Raw genomic sequence first — 25,506 nt, forward strand, 5'->3', positions numbered from 1 at the left:
TTTTAATACTGTGCTTGTATATATTTTATTGCACTTTTATGGTCTTTGACCAAAATAAAGTTATCAAAGTGAAGTGAAAGAAATAAAAGCAGTTTTGCCAAGCTGGGGAGAACCAGGGGCTTTTCACAGCTCTTGCTATGAATGTTCAACATCTAACAGCCATGGCCCTTCGTGCAAGGTTAGCTGTTGAACTATCACAGCAACAGCAGTGAAACAAAAACTTTGGAGCATCGGAGATTTCAACCTCCTCGAGCTTCGATGCCTTTGTATTTGTAATTAAGACATTCTGCCCTCTAGGGGCGGAATGTTCTAATAGCCATTGATGTAGCGCAATTATTTTCGTTAATTTATAGGGGTGCATTATAATCATAGATAAGCCGCACCCACATAAAATCCTTTGTTGTATCAACTTAGAACATTAGAATGTGAACTGTAATAACATGAAAGGTGACGTATTAGGGATTTTTTCAAAGTGAACGTGAATAAGTTACTGTTGCAATTAGATGTGTTTAGCTGAAAACATTAACGAGCAGAATTTGCACATGCTGCTGACCATTATTCACATATGTTATGTGCTTATGTAACATGTTAATTAGATGTGCTCAATGAATAATGGAGCTACAATCGTATGCCAATGGTCTAGCAGAAGTGATGCATGCTGACGGTTGGAGCAGCATCAAATGGCTGAAGGACATAAAACATCTTTTAGGGGAACTGGGTTTGGCTTCTTGCTGGCATAGTCACTCCGCTCCACCTAAGAAGATTCTAAAAAAACTTTTCTGGGAGTGGGTTGACGTGAAGCGTTCTAGTAGCCAGCAGCATTGCAAAACCACCGCAGCTTTCCTGTTGTTCAAAGACGTTGTCTTGTATGAGCCATATATGGATATTATAACAGTGGCTATGGATAGGTCCTTGTACATTAAATTTCGGCTAGGAACCTTGCCCTTGGCGGATCTCTGTTCAAGGTGGAATAAAGCCCAGCCCACATCACGCTTTTGTGCCTCTTGTCCGGACAAACCAGAGACGGTGCCACACTTCCTTTTCGAATGCCAGGACTATGGTCGCCCCAGATCGCGTTGGCTTGCCCCCATTTGCAGAGAACTGGGGACTCGTCAGCACTCTGTTGCCCTACGGATTCTTTTAACTAATACAGCCCCTCCTATTGTTTGTGCTGTTGCAAAATTTTTAAAATGGGCTTGGTTGTTAAGACTTAGAAGACTGTCCATAACAATTTAATTCTTTTTTATCTAATTTATGCTGACATACCGTGTTTTAATTATCATTCCACTTGTACAGTCTTATTTATTTCGACATGCTGTTTTTATCTTTTTGTACTGCTTTTATGATATGTGCATATCGAAATAAAGCATCAATCAATCAATCAATGAATAATGATCATTTTGAATGTGTAATTTCATTAGGCCATGTGCCATGTCTTATGTTGGCCGATTTCTGTAGGCCTGAATTGTATTTTTCCCCTGGAAGCTCTTGCATTAGGTTTAATAGTACATTTGATGTGCCTGTTGGATTTGTTCTTTCTCACGTGTCTGTTGCAGGTGTAGCATTTGTCTTTGTTAGGTAGAATAAGGTCTTTGTTTTAGGAGTTAGGCTTCAGGAGAAGAGGATACAAAATTGTTGTGTACTGAGAAATATTCAAAGCTTTATAATTTTACTATTCCTAACATTTCACACTTTACTTTTCTCCCCGGAACAACGTCGGGACGGGCTGCTAGTTAGTTTTTAAATTCCAACATTACATTTATCCAGTATGTGTAGAAGCGCTTTCGTTGAAAACTGACTAAATCGATAAGAAGTCAAGAACAAAAGCCTGGGTTTGTAGCAAGGCTGCAATGCTGCTGATTATGACAACGTTTGTCATCATTCGTTAAGGTCTTTTACTGAAGTGAAACCACGATATAAATGAAAGATGGCTGAATTGCAGCGTGAAATTGAAAAATCTGAGATTAATCCCGGCGTCCCTGCTTCACCAATGTGTGTGATCCTGGGCAAATTCTTTTTCACCAATCCGACTTTTTGTACATCACATATGACCCCAGCTTCAAATGTGCAAGTTTGGGGTGTGCGCTGTTAAAAAACCCCTCTTGTGTTTGATTTTAATAGTTTATGATATTAAATCTATAATAAATAGCTAGGCCTGATATAGGGTTCTTAAGGCGACTGACTTCCTCTTAGGTCACTAACAGCATTGTCATCAGGGCAGGAACGTTTTTTAGTAAATATTTTTAAAAAATACTTCTAATCAATACTTATCAAGCCAAAGAAAATCTGGAGTTCTTCTCTGAAAAGCGTCTGCGTGTTAAAGAAATATTTATTTGACTTTAAAGACTTGTTATCAAATTTGTGGGCATTATTTACATGCCGGATATTGTTGGGGACTGGACTCCTGCACGTTTGCCTCGGGTCTCCCTGAAAATTTGTGGGCTCGCCCACCCCGAGATGCTACGCCCATTTGTTGCCAAGAGAAGGCACTATCTGGACTCCCGCTGAGGGCTACAAACCTGTCCCATGGGGTCTGGCGAGCCACAATAGAGCCCAGACAGGCATCCAGGCGCTACATTTCCACCTTCTATTTTAGGCCGAGGGAAAGTATTGCGGTTTTAAGACAAAGCACCAGACTCATGAAGCTGAGCGCACAATCTAAAACAAATGGGTATTTTTTTTGTCTGCAGCCGAGCTGAGCTCCTGTATACACTTAATGGCTGTCGTCCTAATGATTGCTAATGCTGTCTTTGTGGTGCCGACCCTCTCGCCCCTCCTGTGTAGGTCAGAGTTAGGCAATTGTAATAATAACACAAGAATAGTCTCCTGCCTTCCCTTACACTTAAAGTTCAAGAAACATTTGACATTATGAACATATATCAGGTCTCAAATTCTGATCGAGTAAACATACTGTACAAATGAAGGTCAAGGAATGAGAAAACTCAAAAAGGTGTCTTTTTATGAAATGGGATAAAAGAGGAAATATTAATGTAGTGGCTGAAAAACTCACCTTTAACCCAATAACTCAGCTTCAACACCTGACCAAATTGACCCTACGCCAGTCGCTTCACTTGCCTGGTTTTAATTTAGTGTCAAACTCAGACCACCTTATATAAATTCAATACTATAACAATCATTTGCAATGCAACCGGTCTTGCATTACTGAAAGTTTGAGCTATTGGCGTTGCTACTAATAATGCAACGCCAATAGCTCAAACTTTCAGTAATGCGAGAGCTATTGCAATGCCAATGCTTATTTTCTTTCTTACCAATGTTTGCTTCTGTCTGCTAAAGTGGGCTGCTTGGCTTTTAGCTTCCACAGTCAGGACATCACTCATGCCCTGTTGTATGCATGATTCGCAGGTCATGGCTGCACACCGCAAGTCACAGGCACAGAACAAGTGTAATCTGTCATTATGCACCAAAGCTGCAAGTCTCAAGTAAAGCTGGGTATTTTATATCTGAGACCAAAACAAAATTCATTTTAATGAACTCGTTCAAGTGTGTCAAAGGATCCACAAGAGAATTCAGACATGCAAATAGAATGATGAATTATTTTTAGTTTATTTTCGTTTATTGAATACATTTTTAACATTCAGAACTAGTGCTCCCGCAGGTACTCAGCAGCAGATAAGCACATGCAATAAGTCTCACCCTAAGTTGGGGTATCTGAGGGTGAGTGTTATAAGGAAGAGTCCCTACTTGGACAGGATGCAAGCCACGGTCAACTAGGGGAGGTCCAACATTGAGTAACATCTGCACAATGACTAGGGTTTTTTTTAACTGCTACATTACAGAAGATATTGCCTCTGACACTAGCTGCTCCTCACCCTGACACTCTAGGTGTCCTTGTTTTCCATCATGGTCTTCTTGATCCAGTCCAGGTAGTTCCTCACATTGGTGTACAACCCAACAGTACCACACTTGGGACCCCAGGAGACGATTCCAGCTGTAAAGTAGAGTGTATCATTGTGCGGGTCCGGGACAACGAAGGATCCACCGCCATCACCACTGCAGCTGTCTTTACCACGCCCTCCAGCGCAAATCATGTTTGATGAGAACACGTACTGGCTGGAGTCCCCAATATCTGGTTTCTCGTTCTGACAGGCCGCCATCTTAACTACGGAAATCGATGCCATGTTGAGGATTCGAGCTTTGTCTCTGTTCTCTGTTCTGCCCCAGCCAGAGATGTAGCCAATCTTTCCTTCATCCAGTATGTACTCAGGGCCTGGGCCAGGAAGGCAGATGGGTGAAACCTTATCACTAAGCGGCACCTTGGTCTCCAGCTTTATTAGGGCAATATCGTTGTCATAGTCGGTGCGAGGGTCCGGCACGCCTCTCTTCCACTTGTCATGAAAGAAGACTTTCTCTGCAACAAGTCGATTTGTGGGACGCTGGTCATTGAGATCTCTGATTCCTGCATACATTGTAGGGTCCTCCTCTTCATCCACCACATGGGCTGCGGTCAAAACCCACTCATCGGATATAAGGGCTCCACCGCCCCTTGGGTTCTCGAAGTACACCTGCCATGGGAACATCCCATCCTTGGTTTTAGTACCCCCGAATATCCGCCCAGTGCCAGACAGGTCAACGCTGACACCACAGACTGCAAAGACAGAAAAAGCAAGAAGTCAGGGACGAAAGCAATGATTTGAGAGAGCGCGGTGCAGGTGCGCCCCCAGCCCTTTACTTCCATCTAGGGACCTTGGGCCATTGGTGTGAGAACATTATTTAATTTATCTCATGGTTCTCCTGTGGCTAAAATGTTTTACTCTTTTGAAATATTATTCTGCGAAATATGTAAACTCCTCTCTGACTCTTAATTAATCACAAATTATGTATCTATATATCTATATGTAGTGAATTTTTGGTTTGATTGTTCCATATTCTTCTATTTTTCCATGTTTTTTTCTTTCCCTCCCCCTATCAGGTCCCTCCTTCTGTGCCCCACACTATGTACTGTTGTCGCCCTGCTGAAGGTGTAGCCCACATTGGGTGAGGCACCAAAACGCGCGTTGGCGCTGAACAAAGTCGTGTGTCTGGATCCAACTATTGTCCTCACAAAAGAACGCACACGAAAGTCCCTCATCTGTACATTGATTCATAATTTATAAACCTGTACTGACCCTTTATTCTATAGCTTTGATTGTGGTTAGAATGTTGTTTGGTTGAGGCTTATGCCTGAGTATGTATGTATTGTTGAAATGTTGGGTGAATGCTGGTTTTGATTGTGAGTGTGTGGGACCTGATACATATATATATATACATCACATCTATGTGAACCATAGATTTTGCTCTTACCTTCAGGGTACTCACTAATTCTTTGTGGTTCCCTGTTTTAGCACCTCAGCACTTTAGAGTAAAACCGTAAATAAAGGTGATGCACACACATTGAATATGCCCTCTTTGAACAAAAAACAACGATACAAACATATCAAAGGGTCTTCATGTATTTCTACAGATAATTGACTACCCAAAAAGTTCGAGTTTAGAAATAAATTATTTTCGTTTATCGACCAAATAAATTAGTGGCAAAGAAGGACATAGCTTTAACAATGATGCAGTACCACTGATTTGTTTAATATCAGGGAAATGTATGCAGTTTGACAAATTAATTTGTTTATTCTTAACATCGTATATATATATATATAGCACTTTATTAACATAATATGCAAGTCACGATGTTTTATGATTGCACATTATCAACTTTGGTGTATTTTATGTAAACCAACAAATTACAATGCAACAAATGGACGTTGCACTGTGTTAAAATGGCGCCCATAGAAACGTTTAGTGAAGGACTATTGGTAAAGCGTGGTCCTTTATCTATGTTTACTCTTTTTAATTGAAATGGCGCGTTTTTGTGTGTGTAAACTTTTGTTAAATAACGGTTACTCGATCACTCCCCATCAGTGAGCAAGGACGTGAAGTCCGAAACGCATCTGATGGCTTGCACCACAACAAAATAAATACTTTTATAACTGGAAGACTGACTCGGGCGAATTTCTGTAGTCTGTGTACTTGTCGGTGCGCTGAAGCACTTTTGCGACCAGTCGGATATATATATATATATATATATATATATATATATATATATATATATATATATATATATATATATATATATATATATATATATATATATATATATATATATATATATATATATATATATTCACTGAAAAAACCATAGGTTATAGACCATATATGGTTAGGAATTCGCATTTACAAAACCTTATTTTACTCACACAAAACCATTGAAATTCCATATATAGTTAGTTGCACTAACTATATATCGCGCACCCGCAATCCACTGCTGATGATGTCACATATTACATCATTCATGACATGGTCAGTGACATCACTGATGACATCACTGATGACATCTCAAATGACATCACTGATGACATCTCAAATGACATCACTGATGACATCACTGATGACATCTCATTTGACATTACTGATCACATCACTGATGATATCATTCATGTGATAATACGATGAACCTCTTCAGACTCTAATATAACCTTAGATACAATCAGTGTAAACAGACACTCACAGACTGTCACTCATCCATGGAGTTACTCACACACCTAGTCAGTCATGCAAAGAATCAATCACACCTCCATTTCCTCAACTATACAGTTATACAAACTTTACTTATTCAAACATATACTAACACATATTTACTCTCTTATACAATCCCTGATACAAGTTCACAATGATCCATACAGCCACTCACACATTCACTGGCTCTTATGCACAGATATTTATATATGTCAACTCTCACATGTACTGTGTTTTACATATGTACTTACTTTGACATGTAGCACTGAGATATCCATTCACTCACCAATACACTCATGCACACAGTCAACCGCCCATACAGCTGTTTCCACATGCACTTTTGAAACCATACATCTAGTGAATCAACTGCTCACACATCTATGCACAGAGTCATACACCTCCCAGCCACCCACACACACACTCAGTCTCCCATACAAAGACTTGGGCAACCAATCAATAACCCATATAGTTACTCATATAGCTACTTATCAACACATGCAACAGTTTACAGAACAACAGACATAATGATGCACAAATTAAGACAGTTTAGTCACTAACCCATGCACTCAGTGAGACACATTTAATCACTCACTCATACAGTCAGTCATGCACCTACTAAATCCTTCATCCAGACACTTATACATCCACTCATTCTTCAATATGTAAGACATATTTTAACTTTACAGAAACATACAGTCACTGGATGTTGTCATCAGTGATGTCATCAGTGGTGTCATTTGAGATGTCATCAGTGATGTCATCAGTGATGTCACTGACCATGTCATGAATGATGTAATATGTGACATCATCAGCAGTGGATTGCGGGTGCGCGATATATAGTTAGTGCAACTAACTATATATGGAATTTCAATGGTTTTGTGTGAGTAAAATAAGGTTTTGTAAATGCGAATTCCTAACTATATATGGTCTATAACCTATGGTTTTTTCAGTGAATTTTCAAGGTTTTGTAAATGCTAATTCCTAACTGTATATGGTCTATAACCTATGGTTTTTTCAGTGAATTTTCAAGGTTTTGTAAATGCTAATTCCTAACTATATATGGTCTATAACCTATGGTTTTTTCAGTGAATATATATATATACATACATATATAAACATATATCATCTGTATATCTATATAAATACAAACATAAATGCATGCATACATATACTTATATGCATACAGATGCATGTTATTTACATGAAAGTTGAAAAAACACTAATAAAAGCAAAGCTAAAAAGCCACCTCATTACAAACAGAATGGCTTTAACTTAAACGAGGGCGAGATCTATTGCATTTTCAATGCTTGTTTACTTTGGTTCCATCAAGAAGGCATTCAGATGTGTCACACATTTGCCATAAATTCTGAATGTTAGCACTCTAGTTGCACATTAGATCACTGTAGTAAAGCTACTGCTCACCAGGGACGTCTGCTGCTGGTATTCAAAGTGCATGTTTCAGTCTGCATGTCAGAATTTTTTTAATGAAATAGAAGAGGATTTGAGAAGTCACTCAAAATGATCCCTAATGTTTCTTTCTGAAGCACTAATCATACTTTCTATGGCAAAATTAACCCCCTCATGTTGTTCCTTTTTAAATTGAGTGTTTTCAGATTTACCACTTCATTCCAATCAAGATGGCTTCTGGTGTGCCATACTTTTGTCATAAGTAAGACTGTTAGCGCTCTAGTTGTTCTTTAGAACACTCTGGGACATTCTGTCATTGGGCTATACTTGGGCTACATCTGGGTGATATTTGGGCTACATTTAGGCTCTTTTGTCTCTGGTGGCCATTTTGGGAGACTGCATGTCAGAATGTTTTAATGAAATAGAAAAGGATTAGAGAAGTCACTCAAAATGTGCCCTAATTTTTCATTCTGCAGCACTAATCATACTTTCTATGGCAAAATATACCCCCTCATGTTGTTTCTTTTTGAATTAAATGTTTTAAGAGTTACCACTTTATTCCAATCAAGATGGCTTCAGGTGTGCCATACCTTTGTAATAAGTAGGACTGTTAGCGCTCTAGTTGTTCTTTAGAACACTCTAGGAGGCTGCAGTAGAACACAAAGGAATCAACTGACAGTCTCTGTCCTTGTTGGATGTACATGTTTTACTGAGAATGTCAGACTTCATTTTCACATGACTGAGAAAGATAATGTGAATTCACAGAAAATATGCTTTCAGTTTAGCTTATAGATCCCCTTCCAAACCACTGTGGGAAAATCATGAGATATTAGTTTTCTTTCAAACAATATTCATGATATCACAGCAGAAGGTTTTTTCACATGGTAAAATCACCTTAGAACCCACCACAATTCCTAAAACGAGTATGGTACCATCAACAAATGATTTATAATGTAACTAAAGTCCTAAAACCCTCTATTAACTACAATGCTTTTTAATGAGGTGCTATCATGTATATTGGTCCCAAGATGGCTGCCAACACTTCTTGGATGAAGTGCTGACAGCCAATCAGATCAGATGTGTGGTTAGGCTCCGCCCAGATATATATCTTTTTTTGAACCTAAATTACTCAAAATCCACTGGAGCACATATATTGAGACCTAGCAAAGGCACATCGGGCTAACAGTCCCTACAATTTTGCCAAGTTTTGTGCAAATCCATTCAGCCGTTCGAGCTAAAAGTGAGGCCAACCGCCCTATGGAAATTAACATGGGAAAAACGCGTTTTGGGACCCCCCTTTTTTCTCGGCCCCCCCCTTGATGAAACCCCCCCAAATTGTCGGGGGCTGCTCAAAAACAAAATGTTCCATTTTCCTGAAAATTCCAGCCAATTCCGTCCACAAACGCCAAAGTTATTAGACATAGAATTTTCAAAAATCCCATAGAGAAAAAATCCTAACTATATATACCTACTGGCGACCGCCAGTAGGTAATATATATATATATATATATATCACAGCTCCGTTGCACCAAAGTAACCGGGTCACTCACAGACGGGTGCCTCTCGTGGTGGCGCTCCACGTCACAAATTGCCGCTCCGATTATCTCTCGTTTCGCAGGAAAGAAAATCCGGCACTCACAGGGGAAGTGTTCAGGTTAGTTTAATTTCAAACACTCAGCAGACAAACGCGCTTCGGTTTTCCTTCATCAGTGTCTACCATTGACACGGAAGGAAGCAAGTTTAAAAGCATTTCGTCACATTTTGGCATGTATATAGAAAGAGGACTGACGTTTAGCCCCGTGAGAGAATTATTTACATAGTATATCACTGTTTGCTTTACATTTCTCAAAACACTTTCAAAGGCAGTATGGTTGAAATTCATATTACGATTTCACACACTAATTTCAGACATGTTAAATAAACAATTCCTGAAATTATTTACATTATGTACACATTTGTTGTTATTATTGAGTTGCCCTTTTCTGTGTTGTGGGTTTTATTAAGCCGTGGATCGGCATTGCTCACGGGGTGTGGTACTTCTAACTAGATATTTCTTTCAGAGTCTATGCTTTTCCCAAATGAGATGCTAGTTCTTCATTCCTGTACAATCCCAAAGGGGCCTTTGTTTGGAGGTCTATTATATAACGGGATTCTAGCCTTCTTAATCTCCGTAATCTATCTCCACCCCTTGGATCTACTGGTATGTGGTCCAGAGAAAAGTATTGCAAAAGTTCTCTGTTGCTATTGTGTTTTAGGGCATAGTGTTTCGCTACAGGATAGTTGAAGTCCTTATTCATAATTGCACGTTGGTGCTCCAGTATGCGTAACTTGACATTCTTCACTGTACTGCCTATGTATTTAAGTCCGCATGGACACAGTAGGCAGTACACGACATGGGTGGTATTGCATGTAAGAAACTTAGATATTCTCCCTTTCTGTCCTGACCCTGGTATTTCAAATGTTGTTCTCCTTTTGCTTTTTTCGCAGGCCTTGCATTTTCCGCAAGGGAAAAATCCTGGCATATCCTTAATTCTTCCTGTGGTTGTTATTTTGTCAGGCAAATGACTATGTACAATTTAATCCTTGATGGATCTTCCTTTCTTAAAGGTAATTAAAGGAAAAGCTGGAATTTCTTTTCCTATAATTTGATCCGTCTTCAAGATATGCCAGCTTCTCTTCAATATATTCCTCAGATGATTTGAGTCCTCTGAGAAAGTAGTAATCAGTCTGAATTTTCCCTCATGTTTTTCTATCTGTTTGGTTTCTTTGATCTTTTCCTTGAGTAGTTGGTCTCGGGGAATTCTCTCTACTCTTTTCAGGGTATTTTCTAAGAGTATTTTATTATATCCCCTCGCTTGGAACCTACTAATGCTGTCTCTTGCGGCCCTTGCAAAGTCTGTATCCCTAGAGCAATTCCTCTTGATTCTGAGAAGTTCTCCGTAAGGGATACTTCTGATTAGGGTCGGGGGTGACTGCTTTCGGCATGTAAAACCGAATTACCGGCTGTTACTTTCCTAAACAGTTCTGTTTCAATTTTGGTACTTGTCAAGTTCACTTTTAAATCCAGATAGTTTACTGTTGATGCATTAATATCAGCTGTAAAATTCAGATTAAGTTCATTCATATTCAAATGTGCCACAAATTCTTCTGCCGAAGTTACTGACCCCTCCCAAACAAGGAAGAGGTCATCGATGTACCTGTACCAAACTTTTAGGTTTCCTGCCCATTTCTCGAAGCCCGGGCTCCGGGTAACCTGCTCCTCCCACCAGCCCACGAATAAATTTGCGTAGCTGGGGGCGAAGCAGGTTCCCATCGCCGTCCCGGTGACTTGCCTGTACAATTGTCCTTGAAATAGAAAAATATTGTTAAAAAGGCAATATTCTATAAACTCTAGTAACATTTTACTATGTTTTGTGAATTTCATAGGTCTATTGTCGAGGAAGTACTTGATGGCTAATAGTCCCTGATGATGATCTATGCTCGTATAGAGGCTGGTAATGTCCATTGTTATTAGTATGTAAGATGGATTACATTTCACATTTTCTATTTTATTTACAAAGTCTTTAGTTAGGGATACCAAAATTGAAACAGAACTATTTAGGAAAGTAACAGCCGGTAATTCGGTTTTACATGCCGAAAGCAGTCACCCCCCGACCCTAATCAGAAGTATCCCATACGGAGAACTTCTCAGAATCAAGATGAATTGCTCTAGGGATACAGACTTTGCAAGGGCCGCAAGAGACAGCATTAGTAGGTTCCAAGCGAGGGGATATAATAAAATACTCTTAGAAAATACCCTGAAAAGAGTAGAGAGAATTCCCCGAGACCAACTACTCAAGGAAAAGATCAAAGAAACCAAACAGATAGAAAAACATGAGGGAAAATTCAGACTGATTACTACTTTCTCAGAGGACTCAAATCATCTGAGGAATATACTGAAGAGAAGCTGGCATATCTTAAAGATGGATCAAATTATAGGAAAAGAAATTCCAGCTTTTCCTTTAATTACCTTTAAGAAAGGAAGATCCATCAAGGATAAAATTGTACATAGTCATTTGCCTGACAAAATAACAACCACAGGAAGAATTAAGGATATGCCAGGATTTTTCCCTTGCGGAAAATGCAAGGCCTGCGAAAAAAGCAAAAGGAGAACAACATTTGAAATACCAGGGTCAGGACAGAAAGGGAGAATATCTAAGTTTCTTACATGCAATACCACCCATGTCGTGTACTGCCTACTGTGTCCATGCGGACTTAAATACATAGGCAGTACAGTGAAGAATGTCAAGTTACGCATACTGGAGCACCAACGTGCAATTATGAATAAGGACTTCAACTATCCTGTAGCGAAACACTTTGCCCTAAAACAGAATAGCAACAGAGAACTTTTGCAATACTTTGCTCTGGACCACATACCAGTAGATCCAAGGGGTGGAGATAGATTACGGAGATTAAGAAGGCTAGAATCCCGTTATATAATAGACCTCCAAACGAAGGCCCCTTTGGGATTGAACAGGAATGAAGAACTAGCATCTCATTTGGGAAAAGCATAGACTCTGAAAGAAATATCTAGTTAGAAGTACCACACCCCGTGAGCAATGCCGATCCACGGCTTAATAAAACCCACAACACAGAAAAGGGCAACTCAATAATAACAACAAATGTGTACATAATGTAAATAATTTCAGGAATTGTTTATTTAACATGTCTGAAATTAGTGTGTGAAATCGTAATATGAATTTCAACCATACTGCCTTTGAAAGTGTTTTGAGAAATGTAAAGCAAACAGTGATATACTATGTAAATAATTCTCTCACGGGGCTAAACGTCAGTCCTCTTTCTATATACATGCCAAAATGTGACGAAATGCTTTTAAACTTGCTTCCTTCCGTGTCAATGGTAGACACTGACGAAGGAAAACCGAAACGCGTTTGTCTGCTGAGTGTTTGAAATTAAACTAACCTGAACACTTCCCCTGTGAGTGCCGGATTTTCTTTCCTGCGAAACGAGAGATAATCGGAGCGGCAATATATATATATATATATATATATATATATATATATATATATATATATATATATATATATATATATATATATATATGATGTCTTTCACATTTAGGTCATTAATTCTATATGTATTTGCCTTTGATCTATTTCATGAATGTCTATTATGAACATAAATATAAAGACTTTTTGTCAAAATGTTTCCGTGACGTGATGATGATCACTTGTATCTTGTTAGCCCCGGGATGTTATGTATTTACTGACCCCCCTCTCAGCACAATTTATTTTGGTGATGCTGAACTAGGTTCCAAAAAATGAATAAAAACTGCCTCTTCAAGCACATTCTGGTAGCAGGTGTGGTGTCTACGGGAAGCTTTTCAACATTTATCCAGAAGAACCAAACAAAGTATTACCTGGAGCACAGGTTGGAAGCTCTGTTCCGGCTTGGCTGTTTACCCACTCACCGTCAGCAGAGCAGCTGTAGATTCCTCAAATCAAAATTAAGACAACAATGTCAATTGTGCACTAAACAGCAGTGATTACAATGACTTTCATCCAGTTGAAAAGAAATAGGATATTCTCATGTACCCAGTCTACTCACCTATCTCACCTAACTCAATGTCTCACCCCTGTCCTGCTGGACATTTCAGCAGCTTTTGATACTGACAACCACATTATCCAATGTAATAAGTCTCAAGAATGTGGGCAATTCTGACATGGCTCAGAAATGATTGCCATCAACTTAAATACTATCTCTAATTCAGTCTAAGTCCAGAGCCCTCAACTGTGGTGTCCAACAAATTTCTATTCTCTTCACCTGTTGTTTTATCTTTGCATGGAGCCTTCGCCCCAGCTTCTCAAACAAATGAGAGAGAGATTTGTAGATAACATCCACTCGGTCTTTGGGTTCTCTTGAAGATCCTCTAATGACATAACCTTGGTCATAGTCAGGGAAATCGGAATTGTTTGATTTTGTGGAGCTTCCCGCATAATTCTAAATTTTCTGTATTTGACACCTCTGCAAATTTTACCCAAAAAATAGTTTTTTCCTCAAATTGATCAAACTGCAGTGACACAAAATGTGACTGTTCACATTTCTGTTGCTTATTGCTGGATTTGAAGGTTAAACGGGTACTAATGACTATGAAGTGAAATATTTTGCCCAAACAGTGTTAACATTGGTTAGAATTACGAATATGGCAAAATATGCAGTAGTACGACTCATAATTTGCCCTTTCTTGACGCACAATTTAGTCAAATCTGCCACATAATTTGGTCTTCTCCTGCTGCGTTATTCCAGTGGCCCTGCCTATAGTCCAGCATTAATGCACTGGTAGTCTGCTAACTTTATGAAGATAAATTCATTAAAATTGAATTATTATTAACACCTGCCAGAGGAATTTTCCAAAGATCCCTGCCTTGGCGGACACCATGGGCCAGTGTCTTGTCCTCTCATTGCAAGTATGTAACCTCTGGATTTTACTGGATTCTAAATTGTCAATCTCAGTTGGACTACTGAAATTGAATTGGCACCTCTCATCAAAATCTCTAACTCCCTCCAAGTAATTCAAAGTGAAACTGCTTAGTTTATTTGCAATATCCTAAAATACCAAAGTGTACTGTTGCACTTGCTGCCTATTGGAAGCAGCGAGGTCTTTAAATACATGGTTATTCTGCATAGGGATATTCATCAGTGCACCCCCGCCATGTATGCCTGCAAGCCCTCATGCGATTTATGTTCTCTCGCCCTGTTCTTCATTAATGTTCTCTGGGTTAGACCTGTGACCTACAATGACATCGCATTTCTATTTTCCTTAAGCAGTGCTTAATTTGTGCCGGTGTTTGCCAATGCTTGGCACTGTCACTATGGCTGAGATACCCGCCACCCCCTCTCAACACAATCCCCAAGGATGGGAAACCGGAAACAGTTCTGAAGTTTTTGGAAGACGGGAGGGAGTAACCCTCCCGGCCGTATTTATTAAAATATGAAACAAAATTAAAACATAAAATAAACAGTTTCATATTATGTACAATTTCATTACCACATTGCGATGTTTGGCTAACCTTAACAGATTCTCTAATACAAAGGTTCTCCTAGCCGAACTAACATCCTACAAAACATTTACTTGAAATTTTGAAATTGTACATCCTAACGTTTAAGGGCCAATGGCAAGGTCGTAACCGGTGTCAAGATCCCTAACCCAGAAATATCGCCCTCACTTGTGAGGGGCGGCCCAGAGGCGTACCTCAAGTGCAATTACCAATTTCCCTTGACTTGACGGGGGCCCCAATAAAAACTCGACGCCACTTAGAGGTCGTACGAGGACTCGTGTGAGGTATCTAGAAGGTAGCGTAGACCCCCCCCCAAACCCCACACAACTTACCACATCTGCCGTCGCAGACGTCCTGGCCCCGGGAAATTCCCCAGGAGGGGGCTGTAACCCCTCCTACCCAGGAAGGGGCCTTGACCGCCTTTCCTTTTCTTTCGGCGACCCATCCTTAGAAGGGACCGCCTCCCCGTTGAGGGGCCAATGGCCACCTCCCCCGAGCGCTCCCATCCGTGCTGGGTGACGCCCACTCATAGGGATCTTCCAATTAGTGCTCACCGATCATGACCTTACCGCCACAGGCCGGATAGTTGACCGGCTATCCGGACCCCCCACAACACTCCTACCTAAAGGTCATGGTATAACGTTTTTAGCCATGCTAAGAAGTCTCCTATGAGTAACTCATTCCCCACCCGGGACAAATGCACTCCATCCCCCAAATACATACTGTCATCATTAATACACCCATGCAAAATAGAATGCAGTGTCTTGGAACGGAACAACCTACTCACTTAGTTATTAAGCTTTCTAACAGAATGGTTTAAAGCAGGAACCGAAATAGCCCCCCGCCACACTTTCCGTGGGATCATATGGGACCACGCAATTGTGCACCCTGGAACTCTCCTCGCTAACCAACTTACAGTGGAAAGCATCGCCTCAAGAAGAAGTCGTCTACCAGTGGTGACCAAATCATTACCCCCAAGATGTACTATGACTACAGACGGCGGTGACCTCGTCCGCCCTAGCAAACCCTCAAAGAATGATTGAAACCGGTCAATACAGAGACCGCCTCTTCCGTAGAAGGACACACTGTACCCGTATTCCCCAGCTACGTGAATCATGTCACCTGCCTTGAATACGTCTGCGGCACGTCTCACGTATGAGTGGCCCACGACCCACACCTCCTTTTTCACAGCCGGTGATGTCTGCCCGCTGGCCCGGTGTTGGGTCGACTGCAAAGTCCGCCCCGCCTCGTAGGCTTGCGCAACTGAAAACCAAACAAAAACAAGAAGCGTGAGTACATTGATACAGCTTCACAACATGTGCAACCGCACATACCTTTTATAACAATTGGAGGACCAGCGCCCCACCCGTTTAACTTGTTCCACATTCAGACCCCTGGCTGTAGCCTCTGTAGCAGCCCCTATCCGAAAGGAATGGGTCCCAAACTCGCCCGGGTTCAAGCCCGCGGCGGCAATCGACATCGCAAGCACCCGCTGAAACTGAAACTTTGTCAGTGGGGTGGCGTCAGCGTGCCTCAACAAGGTCCCCCCCCATGATGCCACCCTTCGTGCTAAATAATCTTCTAAACACTTCACCGGGCACATGGAGGACCCGGGAATCCTGCGTATGATTACGCAGTCACCCATCCCACTTTGATCGGTCTTGGACCTGACAAATGAGACCGTCATTGTCTCCCCTCTGATCTGGACGTGCTCCTGACACAATCCTCCTGTCACATCCTGCTTGTTCCTCGCCACTAGTTCGCTTACCCGCATAGCCCCATGGAATGCCAGCGTAAAAGCGGCTCGGAATAATACTGTCTCAAACTGAGATGAACACGTAGCAGGGAGTCTGGATAATAACTGGGCCAGCCTATCCAAACCTATCGGGCGCCTTTCGTCTACTCTGCGACCCTCAAGGCGTTGCCACCCCCGTAGCGCTTTCTGTACAACGAAAGACGCTGTCGGGTCATGGATCCCATGAGCCCTAGCAACAAAGGAAATGGCAGCCCGATGCCTCTGAGCCGTGGCCACCGATTTCCCGACCAGATGTAAGGACATCAGAAAATTTACCACCCACTCCTCCTGGCCCCAAAGCTCCTCTCTATCAGTCCCCAAAAAGGCTAAATAGGACCGGAACGCCCCTTCATATGACTTCCTCGTCCTGGGTGCTAAACTCTCTCCCACAAGGTTACGAAGTTCGGGGCACCGAGAGACCAGAGAGCTTCGGGAAAGGGTGCCGGCTCCGGGTCCGCTGTGGGAAGAAAACCCCAGAAAGCCTGCATACGAAAACGAGACAGTGCATCAGCCGCCTGGTTCATTACCCCTGGGACATGTCTTGCTCTGAATAGCACATTCAATTGCATACACAGTAAAACAATTTCCTTGAGCAGTCTCAAAATCCATTTGCATCGTGCTGCCTGACTATTGATACACTCGACCACGGTCATATTGTCAGACCAAAATACCACAGAGTGATCTTTGAACCCTTCGGGCCAAGTTCCAGGGCCACTAAAATGGGGAAAAGTTCCAGGAAAGCAATGTTACTTGTCAGTCCACTGTCATGCCACCATGTCGGCCACTTTTGTGCAGACCATCTTGTGCCGAAGATGGCACCGAAACCTATGCTCCCTGCCGAATCTGTCCACAGCCCCAGCTCCTCAGAGGACACGGCCGGTTTGTTCCAGACGACTCGACCATTGAAATCCGCCAGAAATGCCAACCAAATGCGCATGTCCTGGCGGACCTCTGCCGAGAGCCTTGTGCGATGATGGCCCTCCTTCAGGCCGACCATGGCTTGAGCAATCGAACGGGAAAAGGGGCGGGCCATTGGTATAACCCTCAGGGCAAAATTCAACTGGCCAACTAACTGCTGTAATTGATGCAGCTTAACCTTAGGTCCACTTATACACATTTGCAGGGATGTCTTGAACTTTGACACTTTGTCAGCTGGTAAACGAAAACAACCTTCTCCGGAGTCTAACTCGATCCCCAGAAACTCGAGGCAAGTGGAAGGCCCCACAGTCTTACCTGGTGCCAATGGCACGCCAAACTGAGCCATCAAGACACAAAATTGCGCCAAAGCCTGCCCACATTCCGGATCCCCGGCTGCCCCCAGGAACAAAAAATCATCAAGGTAATGCATCACATGTTGGAAACCCGTCTTCCTTGTGAAGACCCATTGTAGAAAACTACTGAATTTTTCGAAATAGGCACAAGATATAGAGCACCCCATCGGCATACACCTATCCATGTAATAATGACCCTGAAACATGAAACTTAGGAGAGGCTGATCGTCTGGATGTACCGGGAGCAACCGGAACGCTGACTCGATATCAGATTTTGCCATCAGCGCCCCGGGCCCCAGGCGATTCAAAATGGCTACGGCCTCATCGAAGGATGCGTACCGCACCGAACACACTTCCGGGTCTATCGCTTCGTTTACGGAAAGACCACGTGGGGCTGATAAATTATGTATCAGCCGAAACTCACCCGGGTCCTTCTTTGGGACCACACCTAAAGGGGAACAGACAAAGTTAAGAACCGGTGGTACACTAAACGGACCGGCGACTCGACCTCGAGTAACCTCCTTCCTGATCTTATCCTGTACCACGGTCGTATGCTGGAAGACCGATAGCTGATTTTTACATTTCTCTACACCTTGAAAGTCCCCCACTGGGATGCGGAAACCATAAGAAAACCCGTTCCGCAACACCCCAGCAGAAGTACGATCCGGGTATTCACTGAGCCAAGGAATCATTGCCACGGTATCAATCGGGGTAGGTAAAGGCGCCCCTCGGACTATGTTAGACCTGTTTGGCGCCTCCTCTACCCCCGTTATCACCCGTTTTGGCTCTGCACGTGGACTCAGGATGGGATGATTGCCCACACCCACTACATTCGTGTCTAAATTTGCACGATCCCTGGGGCCTAGTACATTTACCCCTGTTGAAGTTCCAACAAACCCCCCTTTTTCCTGTATTGCCGGCAGGCCTCGGGTAATTGTCGGTACCCGCACCTGATCGAAAGGGCGTCCCCGCATACTGGCGGGAGGATTCGCCAACGTTACTCCCTACTAATGGCAATTTTAACATACCAGTATCCTCCATTTTGGACCATGACACAGAATCATAACAATCCCACGTTAAGTTTTTATCATGTTCTTTAGCCTTTCTAAACAGGTTATCATAGCAGAACCAATGATTACCCTCGTGTGATACCGAGTACCCCATGATTCGTGACTGATAAATCGGCAATTCGGGTAACAGATCGGGCCTTCGTTCCCCCAAGATCGATGTAAAAACCCCCCACGCTTTGCCCCAATTGCCAATGTTTTCATTTACCTTAAAGGCGGCCATTTTTGCGCGCCACACACTCGGATGCATGAGATCCTTCTGGCCCTTAACATGCTCCATCTCATAGTGATCAGTAAGCAACGAGAAGATGTTTACGTACTCCCCTGCCCATATCTTCTCTTTAATCGCCAAAGGAACATGCTGACCCAACTTTTCCCTACGAGAGGGTGCTGACTCATCCCTCGCAATCGGCAATGGCCGCTTACCTGAACCGGACGCTGCCTCTGTTACTGAACCCGTCCCCTGTGGCTTCTCTACTGCGGCAGCCGGCGTGGACACCTTTGCTGCTTCCCGTGACTCACGCAGTTGCTTCATCAGCACCTGTGCGTCGACAGCCGTGGCGCCCTCGCTACCTTTTCCCAACCACGCTGCTAATTGTGCTGCCAGCTCGGGCGGCATATCGTCCCCGGACACGGGGGTGACCACAACGGGAATCGGATTCCCTTCCTCCGGCACGGGAGTGGGTGCCTCGAGCGGGGTACTGGGACCCGGGTTGTCTCCCCCAGCTGCTCCCCTCCTGGGCCTCTTGTTTTTCCCTCCCGGGGCTGTTCCCGCCAAAGGACGTTTCGGTCCCCCTTCCTCGTCTTTATCCATTCGCCTCTTTAGTTCGGTATGTGGTCCAGAGAAAAGTATTGCAAAAGTTCTCTGTTGCTATTGTGTTTTAGGGCATAGTGTTTCGCTACAGGATAGTTGAAGTCCTTATTCATAATTGCACGTTGGTGCTCCAGTATGCGTAACTTGACATTCTTCACTGTACTGCCTATGTATTTAAGTCCGCATGGACACAGTAGGCAGTACACGACATGGGTGGTATTGCATGTAAGAAACTTAGATATTCTCCCTTTCTGTCCTGACCCTGGTATTTCAAATGTTGTTCTCCTTTTGCTTTTTTCGCAGGCCTTGCATTTTCCGCAAGGGAAAAATCCTGGCATATCCTTAATTCTTCCTGTGGTTGTTATTTTGTCAGGCAAATGACTATGTACAATTTAATCCTTGATGGATCTTCCTTTCTTAAAGGTAATTAAAGGAAAAGCTGGAATTTCTTTTCCTATAATTTGATCCGTCTTCAAGATATGCCAGCTTCTCTTCAATATATTCCTCAGATGATTTGAGTCCTCTGAGAAAGTAGTAATCAGTCTGAATTTTCCCTCATGTTTTTCTATCTGTTTGGTTTCTTTGATCTTTTCCTTGAGTAGTTGGTCTCGGGGAATTCTCTCTACTCTTTTCAGGGTATTTTCTAAGAGTATTTTATTATATCCCCTCGCTTGGAACCTACTAATGCTGTCTCTTGCGGCCCTTGCAAAGTCTGTATCCCTAGAGCAATTCCTCTTGATTCTGAGAAGTTCTCCGTAAGGGATACTTCTGATTAGGGTCGGGGGTGACTGCTTTCGGCATGTAAAACCGAATTACCGGCTGTTACTTTCCTAAACAGTTCTGTTTCAATTTTGGTACTTGTCAAGTTCACTTTTAAATCCAGATAGTTTACTGTTGATGCATTAATATCAGCTGTAAAATTCAGATTAAGTTCATTCATATTCAAATGTGCCACAAATTCTTCTGCCAAAGTTACTGACCCCTCCCAAACAAGGAAGAGGTCATCGATGTACCTGTACCAAACTTTTAGGTTTCCTGCCCATTTCTCGAAGCCCGGGCTCCGGGTAACCTGCTCCTCCCACCAGCCCACGAATAAATTTGCGTAGCTGGGGGCGAAGCAGGTTCCCATCGCCGTCCCGGTGACTTGCCTGTACAATTGTCCTTGAAATAGAAAAATATTGTTAAAAAGGCAATATTCTATAAACTCTAGTAACATTTTACTATGTTTTGTGAATTTCATAGGTCTATTGTCGAGGAAGTACTTGATGGCTAATAGTCCCTGATGATGATCTATGCTCGTATAGAGGCTGGTAATGTCCATTGTTATTAGTATGTAAGATGGATTACATTTCACATTTTCTATTTTATTTACAAAGTCTTTAGTTAGGGATACCAAAATTGAAACAGAACTATTTAGGAAAGTAACAGCCGGTAATTCGGTTTTACATGCCGAAAGCAGTCACCCCCCGACCCTAATCAGAAGTATCCCATACGGAGAACTTCTCAGAATCAAGATGAATTGCTCTAGGGATACAGACTTTGCAAGGGCCGCAAGAGACAGCATTAGTAGGTTCCAAGCGAGGGGATATAATAAAATACTCTTAGAAAATACCCTGAAAAGAGTAGAGAGAATTCCCCGAGACCAACTACTCAAGGAAAAGATCAAAGAAACCAAACAGATAGAAAAACATGAGGGAAAATTCAGACTGATTACTACTTTCTCAGAGGACTCAAATCATCTGAGGAATATACTGAAGAGAAGCTGGCATATCTTAAAGATGGATCAAATTATAGGAAAAGAAATTCCAGCTTTTCCTTTAATTACCTTTAAGAAAGGAAGATCCATCAAGGATAAAATTGTACATAGTCATTTGCCTGACAAAATAACAACCACAGGAAGAATTAAGGATATGCCAGGATTTTTCCCTTGCGGAAAATGCAAGGCCTGCGAAAAAAGCAAAAGGAGAACAACATTTGAAATACCAGGGTCAGGACAGAAAGGGAGAATATCTAAGTTTCTTACATGCAATACCACCCATGTCGTGTACTGCCTACTGTGTCCATGCGGACTTAAATACATAGGCAGTACAGTGAAGAATGTCAAGTTACGCATACTGGAGCACCAACGTGCAATTATGAATAAGGACTTCAACTATCCTGTAGCGAAACACTTTGCCCTAAAACAGAATAGCAACAGAGAACTTTTGCAATACTTTGCTCTGGACCACATACCAGTAGATCCAAGGGGTGGAGATAGATTACGGAGATTAAGAAGGCTAGAATCCCGTTATATAATAGACCTCCAAACGAAGGCCCCTTTGGGATTGAACAGGAATGAAGAACTAGCATCTCATTTGGGAAAAGCATAGACTCTGAAAGAAATATCTAGTTAGAAGTACCACACCCCGTGAGCAATGCCGATCCACGGCTTAATAAAACCCACAACACAGAAAAGGGCAACTCAATAATAACAACAAATGTGTACATAATGTAAATAATTTCAGGAATTGTTTATTTAACATGTCTGAAATTAGTGTGTGAAATCGTAATATGAATTTCAACCATACTGCCTTTGAAAGTGTTTTGAGAAATGTAAAGCAAACAGTGATATACTATGTAAATAATTCTCTCACGGGGCTAAACGTCAGTCCTCTTTCTATATACATGCCAAAATGTGACGAAATGCTTTTAAACTTGCTTCCTTCCGTGTCAATGGTAGACACTGACGAAGGAAAACCGAAACGCGTTTGTCTGCTGAGTGTTTGAAATTAAACTAACCTGAACACTTCCCCTGTGAGTGCCGGATTTTCTTTCCTGCGAAACGAGAGATAATCGGAGCGGCAATATATATATATATATATATATATATATATATATATATATATATATATATATATATATATATATATATATATATATATATATGATGTCTTTCACATTTAGGTCATTAATTCTATATGTATTTGCCTTTGATCTATTTCGTGAATGTCTATTATGAACATAAATATAAAGACATTTTGTCAAAATGTTTCCGTGACGTGATGATGATCACTTGTATCTTGTTAGCCCCGGGATGTTATGTATTTACTGACCCCCCTCTCAGCACAATTTATTTTGGTGATGCTGAACTAGGTTCCAAAAAATGAATAAAAACTGCCTCTTCAAGCACATTCTGGTAGCAGGTGTGGTGTCTACGGGAAGCTTTTCAACATTTATCCAGAAGAACCAAACAAAGTATTACCTGGAGCACAGGTTGGAAGCTCTGTTCCGGCTTGGCTGTTTACCCACTCACCGTCAGCAGAGCAGCTGTAGATTCCTCAAATCAAAATTAAGACAACAATGTCAATTGTGCACTAAACAGCAGTGATTACAATGACTTTCATCCAGTTGAAAAGAAATAGGATATTCTCATGTACCCAGTCTACTCACCTATCTCACCTAACTCAATGTCTCACCCCTGTCCTGCTGGACATTTCAGCAGCTTTTGATACTGACAACCACATTATCCAATGTAATAAGTCTCAAGAATGTGGGCAATTCTGACATGGCTCAGAAATGATTGCCATCAACTTAAATACTATCTCTAATTCAGTCTAAGTCCAGAGCCCTCAACTGTGGTGTCCAACAAATTTCTATTCTCTTCACCTGTTGTTTTATCTTTGCATGGAGCCTTCGCCCCAGCTTCTCAAACAAATGAGAGAGAGATTTGTAGATAACATCCACTCGGTCTTTGGGTTCTCTTGAAGATCCTCTAATGACATAACCTTGGTCATAGTCAGGGAAATCGGAATTGTTTGATTTTGTGGAGCTTCCCGCATAATTCTAAATTTTCTGTATTTGACACCTCTGCAAATTTTACCCAAAAAATAGTTTTTTCCTCAAATTGATCAAACTGCAGTGACACAAAATGTGACTGTTCACATTTCTGTTGCTTATTGCTGGATTTGAAGGTTAAACGGGTACTAATGACTATGAAGTGAAATATTTTGCCCAAACAGTGTTAACATTGGTTAGAATTACGAATATGGCAAAATATGCAGTAGTACGACTCATAATTTGCCCTTTCTTGACGCACAATTTAGTCAAATCTGCCACATAATTTGGTCTTCTCCTGCTGCGTTATTCCAGTGGCCCTGCCTATAGTCCAGCATTAATGCACTGGTAGTCTGCTAACTTTATGAAGATAAATTCATTAAAATTGAATTATTATTAACACCTGCCAGAGGAATTTTCCAAAGATCCCTGCCTTGGCGGACACCATGGGCCAGTGTCTTGTCCTCTCATTGCAAGTATGTAACCTCTGGATTTTACTGGATTCTAAATTGTCAATCTCAGTTGGACTACTGAAATTGAATTGGCACCTCTCATCAAAATCTCTAACTCCCTCCAAGTAATTCAAAGTGAAACTGCTTAGTTTATTTGCAATATCCTAAAATACCAAAGTGTACTGTTGCACTTGCTGCCTATTGGAAGCAGCGAGGTCTTTAAATACATGGTTATTCTGCATAGGGATATTCATCAGTGCACCCCCGCCATGTATGCCTGCAAGCCCTCATGCGATTTATGTTCTCTCGCCCTGTTCTTCATTAATGTTCTCTGGGTTAGACCTGTGACCTACAATGACATCGCATTTCTATTTTCCTTAAGCAGTGCTTAATTTGTGCCGGTGTTTGCCAATGCTTGGCACTGTCACTATGGCTGAGATACCCGCCACCCCCTCTCAACACAATCCCCAAGGATGGGAAACCGGAAACAGTTCTGAAGTTTTTGGAAGACGGGAGGGAGTAACCCTCCCGGCCGTATTTATTAAAATATGAAACAAAATTAAAACATAAAATAAACAGTTTCATATTATGTACAATTTCATTACCACATTGCGATGTTTGGCTAACCTTAACAGATTCTCTAATACAAAGGTTCTCCTAGCCGAACTAACATCCTACAAAACATTTACTTGAAATTTTGAAATTGTACATCCTAACGTTTAAGGGCCAATGGCAAGGTCGTAACCGGTGTCAAGATCCCTAACCCAGAAATATCGCCCTCACTTGTGAGGGGCGGCCCAGAGGTGTACCTCAAGTGCAATTACCAATTTCCCTTGACTTGACGGGGGCCCCAATAAAAACTCGACGCCACTTAGAGGTCGTACGAGGACTCGTGTGAGGTATCTAGAAGGTAGCGTAGACCCCCCCCCAAACCCCACACAACTTACCACATCTGCCGTCGCAGACGTCCTGGCCCCGGGAAATTCCCCAGGAGGGGGCTGTAACCCCTCCTACCCAGGAAGGGGCCTTGACCGCCTTTCCTTTTCTTTCGGCGACCCATCCTTAGAAGGGACCGCCTCCCCGTTGAGGGGCCAATGGCCACCTCCCCCGAGCGCTCCCATCCGTGCTGGGTGACGCCCACTCATAGGGATCTTCCAATTAGTACTCACCGATCATGACCTTACCGCCACAGGCCGGATAGTTGACCGGCTATCCGGACCCCCCACAACACTCCTACCTAAAGGTCATGGTATAACGTTTTT

General features: G+C 42.1%; 1 protein-coding gene across 4 annotated transcripts in view; it reads right to left on the reverse strand.

Annotated features, from left to right (window-relative positions):
- Window positions 1–3,543: 3,543 nt before the first annotated feature.
- The window catches only part of LOC147706453 (complement C1s subcomponent-like), a 74,528-nt gene continuing 52,565 nt past the window's right edge, over window positions 3,544–25,506 (reverse strand). The window contains exons 6-9 of one of the 4 annotated variants that reach the window (XM_086932964.1): window positions 23,221–23,295; window positions 16,155–16,295; window positions 13,394–13,468; window positions 3,544–4,606 (exon numbers count right to left, since the gene is read on the reverse strand). In XM_086932964.1, the coding sequence (XP_086789090.1) occupies window positions 3,840–4,606; window positions 13,394–13,468; window positions 16,155–16,295; window positions 23,221–23,295 (1,058 nt within the window). In that variant the 3' untranslated portion in view covers window positions 3,544–3,839. The remainder of the gene's footprint in view (window positions 4,607–13,393; window positions 13,469–16,154; window positions 16,296–23,220; window positions 23,296–25,506) is intronic. The other 3 variants (XM_086932965.1, XM_086932966.1, XM_086932967.1) reach the window with 3 other exon arrangements.

The sequence above is a fragment of the Lissotriton vulgaris genome, chromosome 7 (assembly GCF_964263255.1).
Source record: "Lissotriton vulgaris chromosome 7, aLisVul1.2, whole genome shotgun sequence".
NCBI lineage: Eukaryota > Metazoa > Chordata > Amphibia > Caudata > Salamandridae > Lissotriton > Lissotriton vulgaris.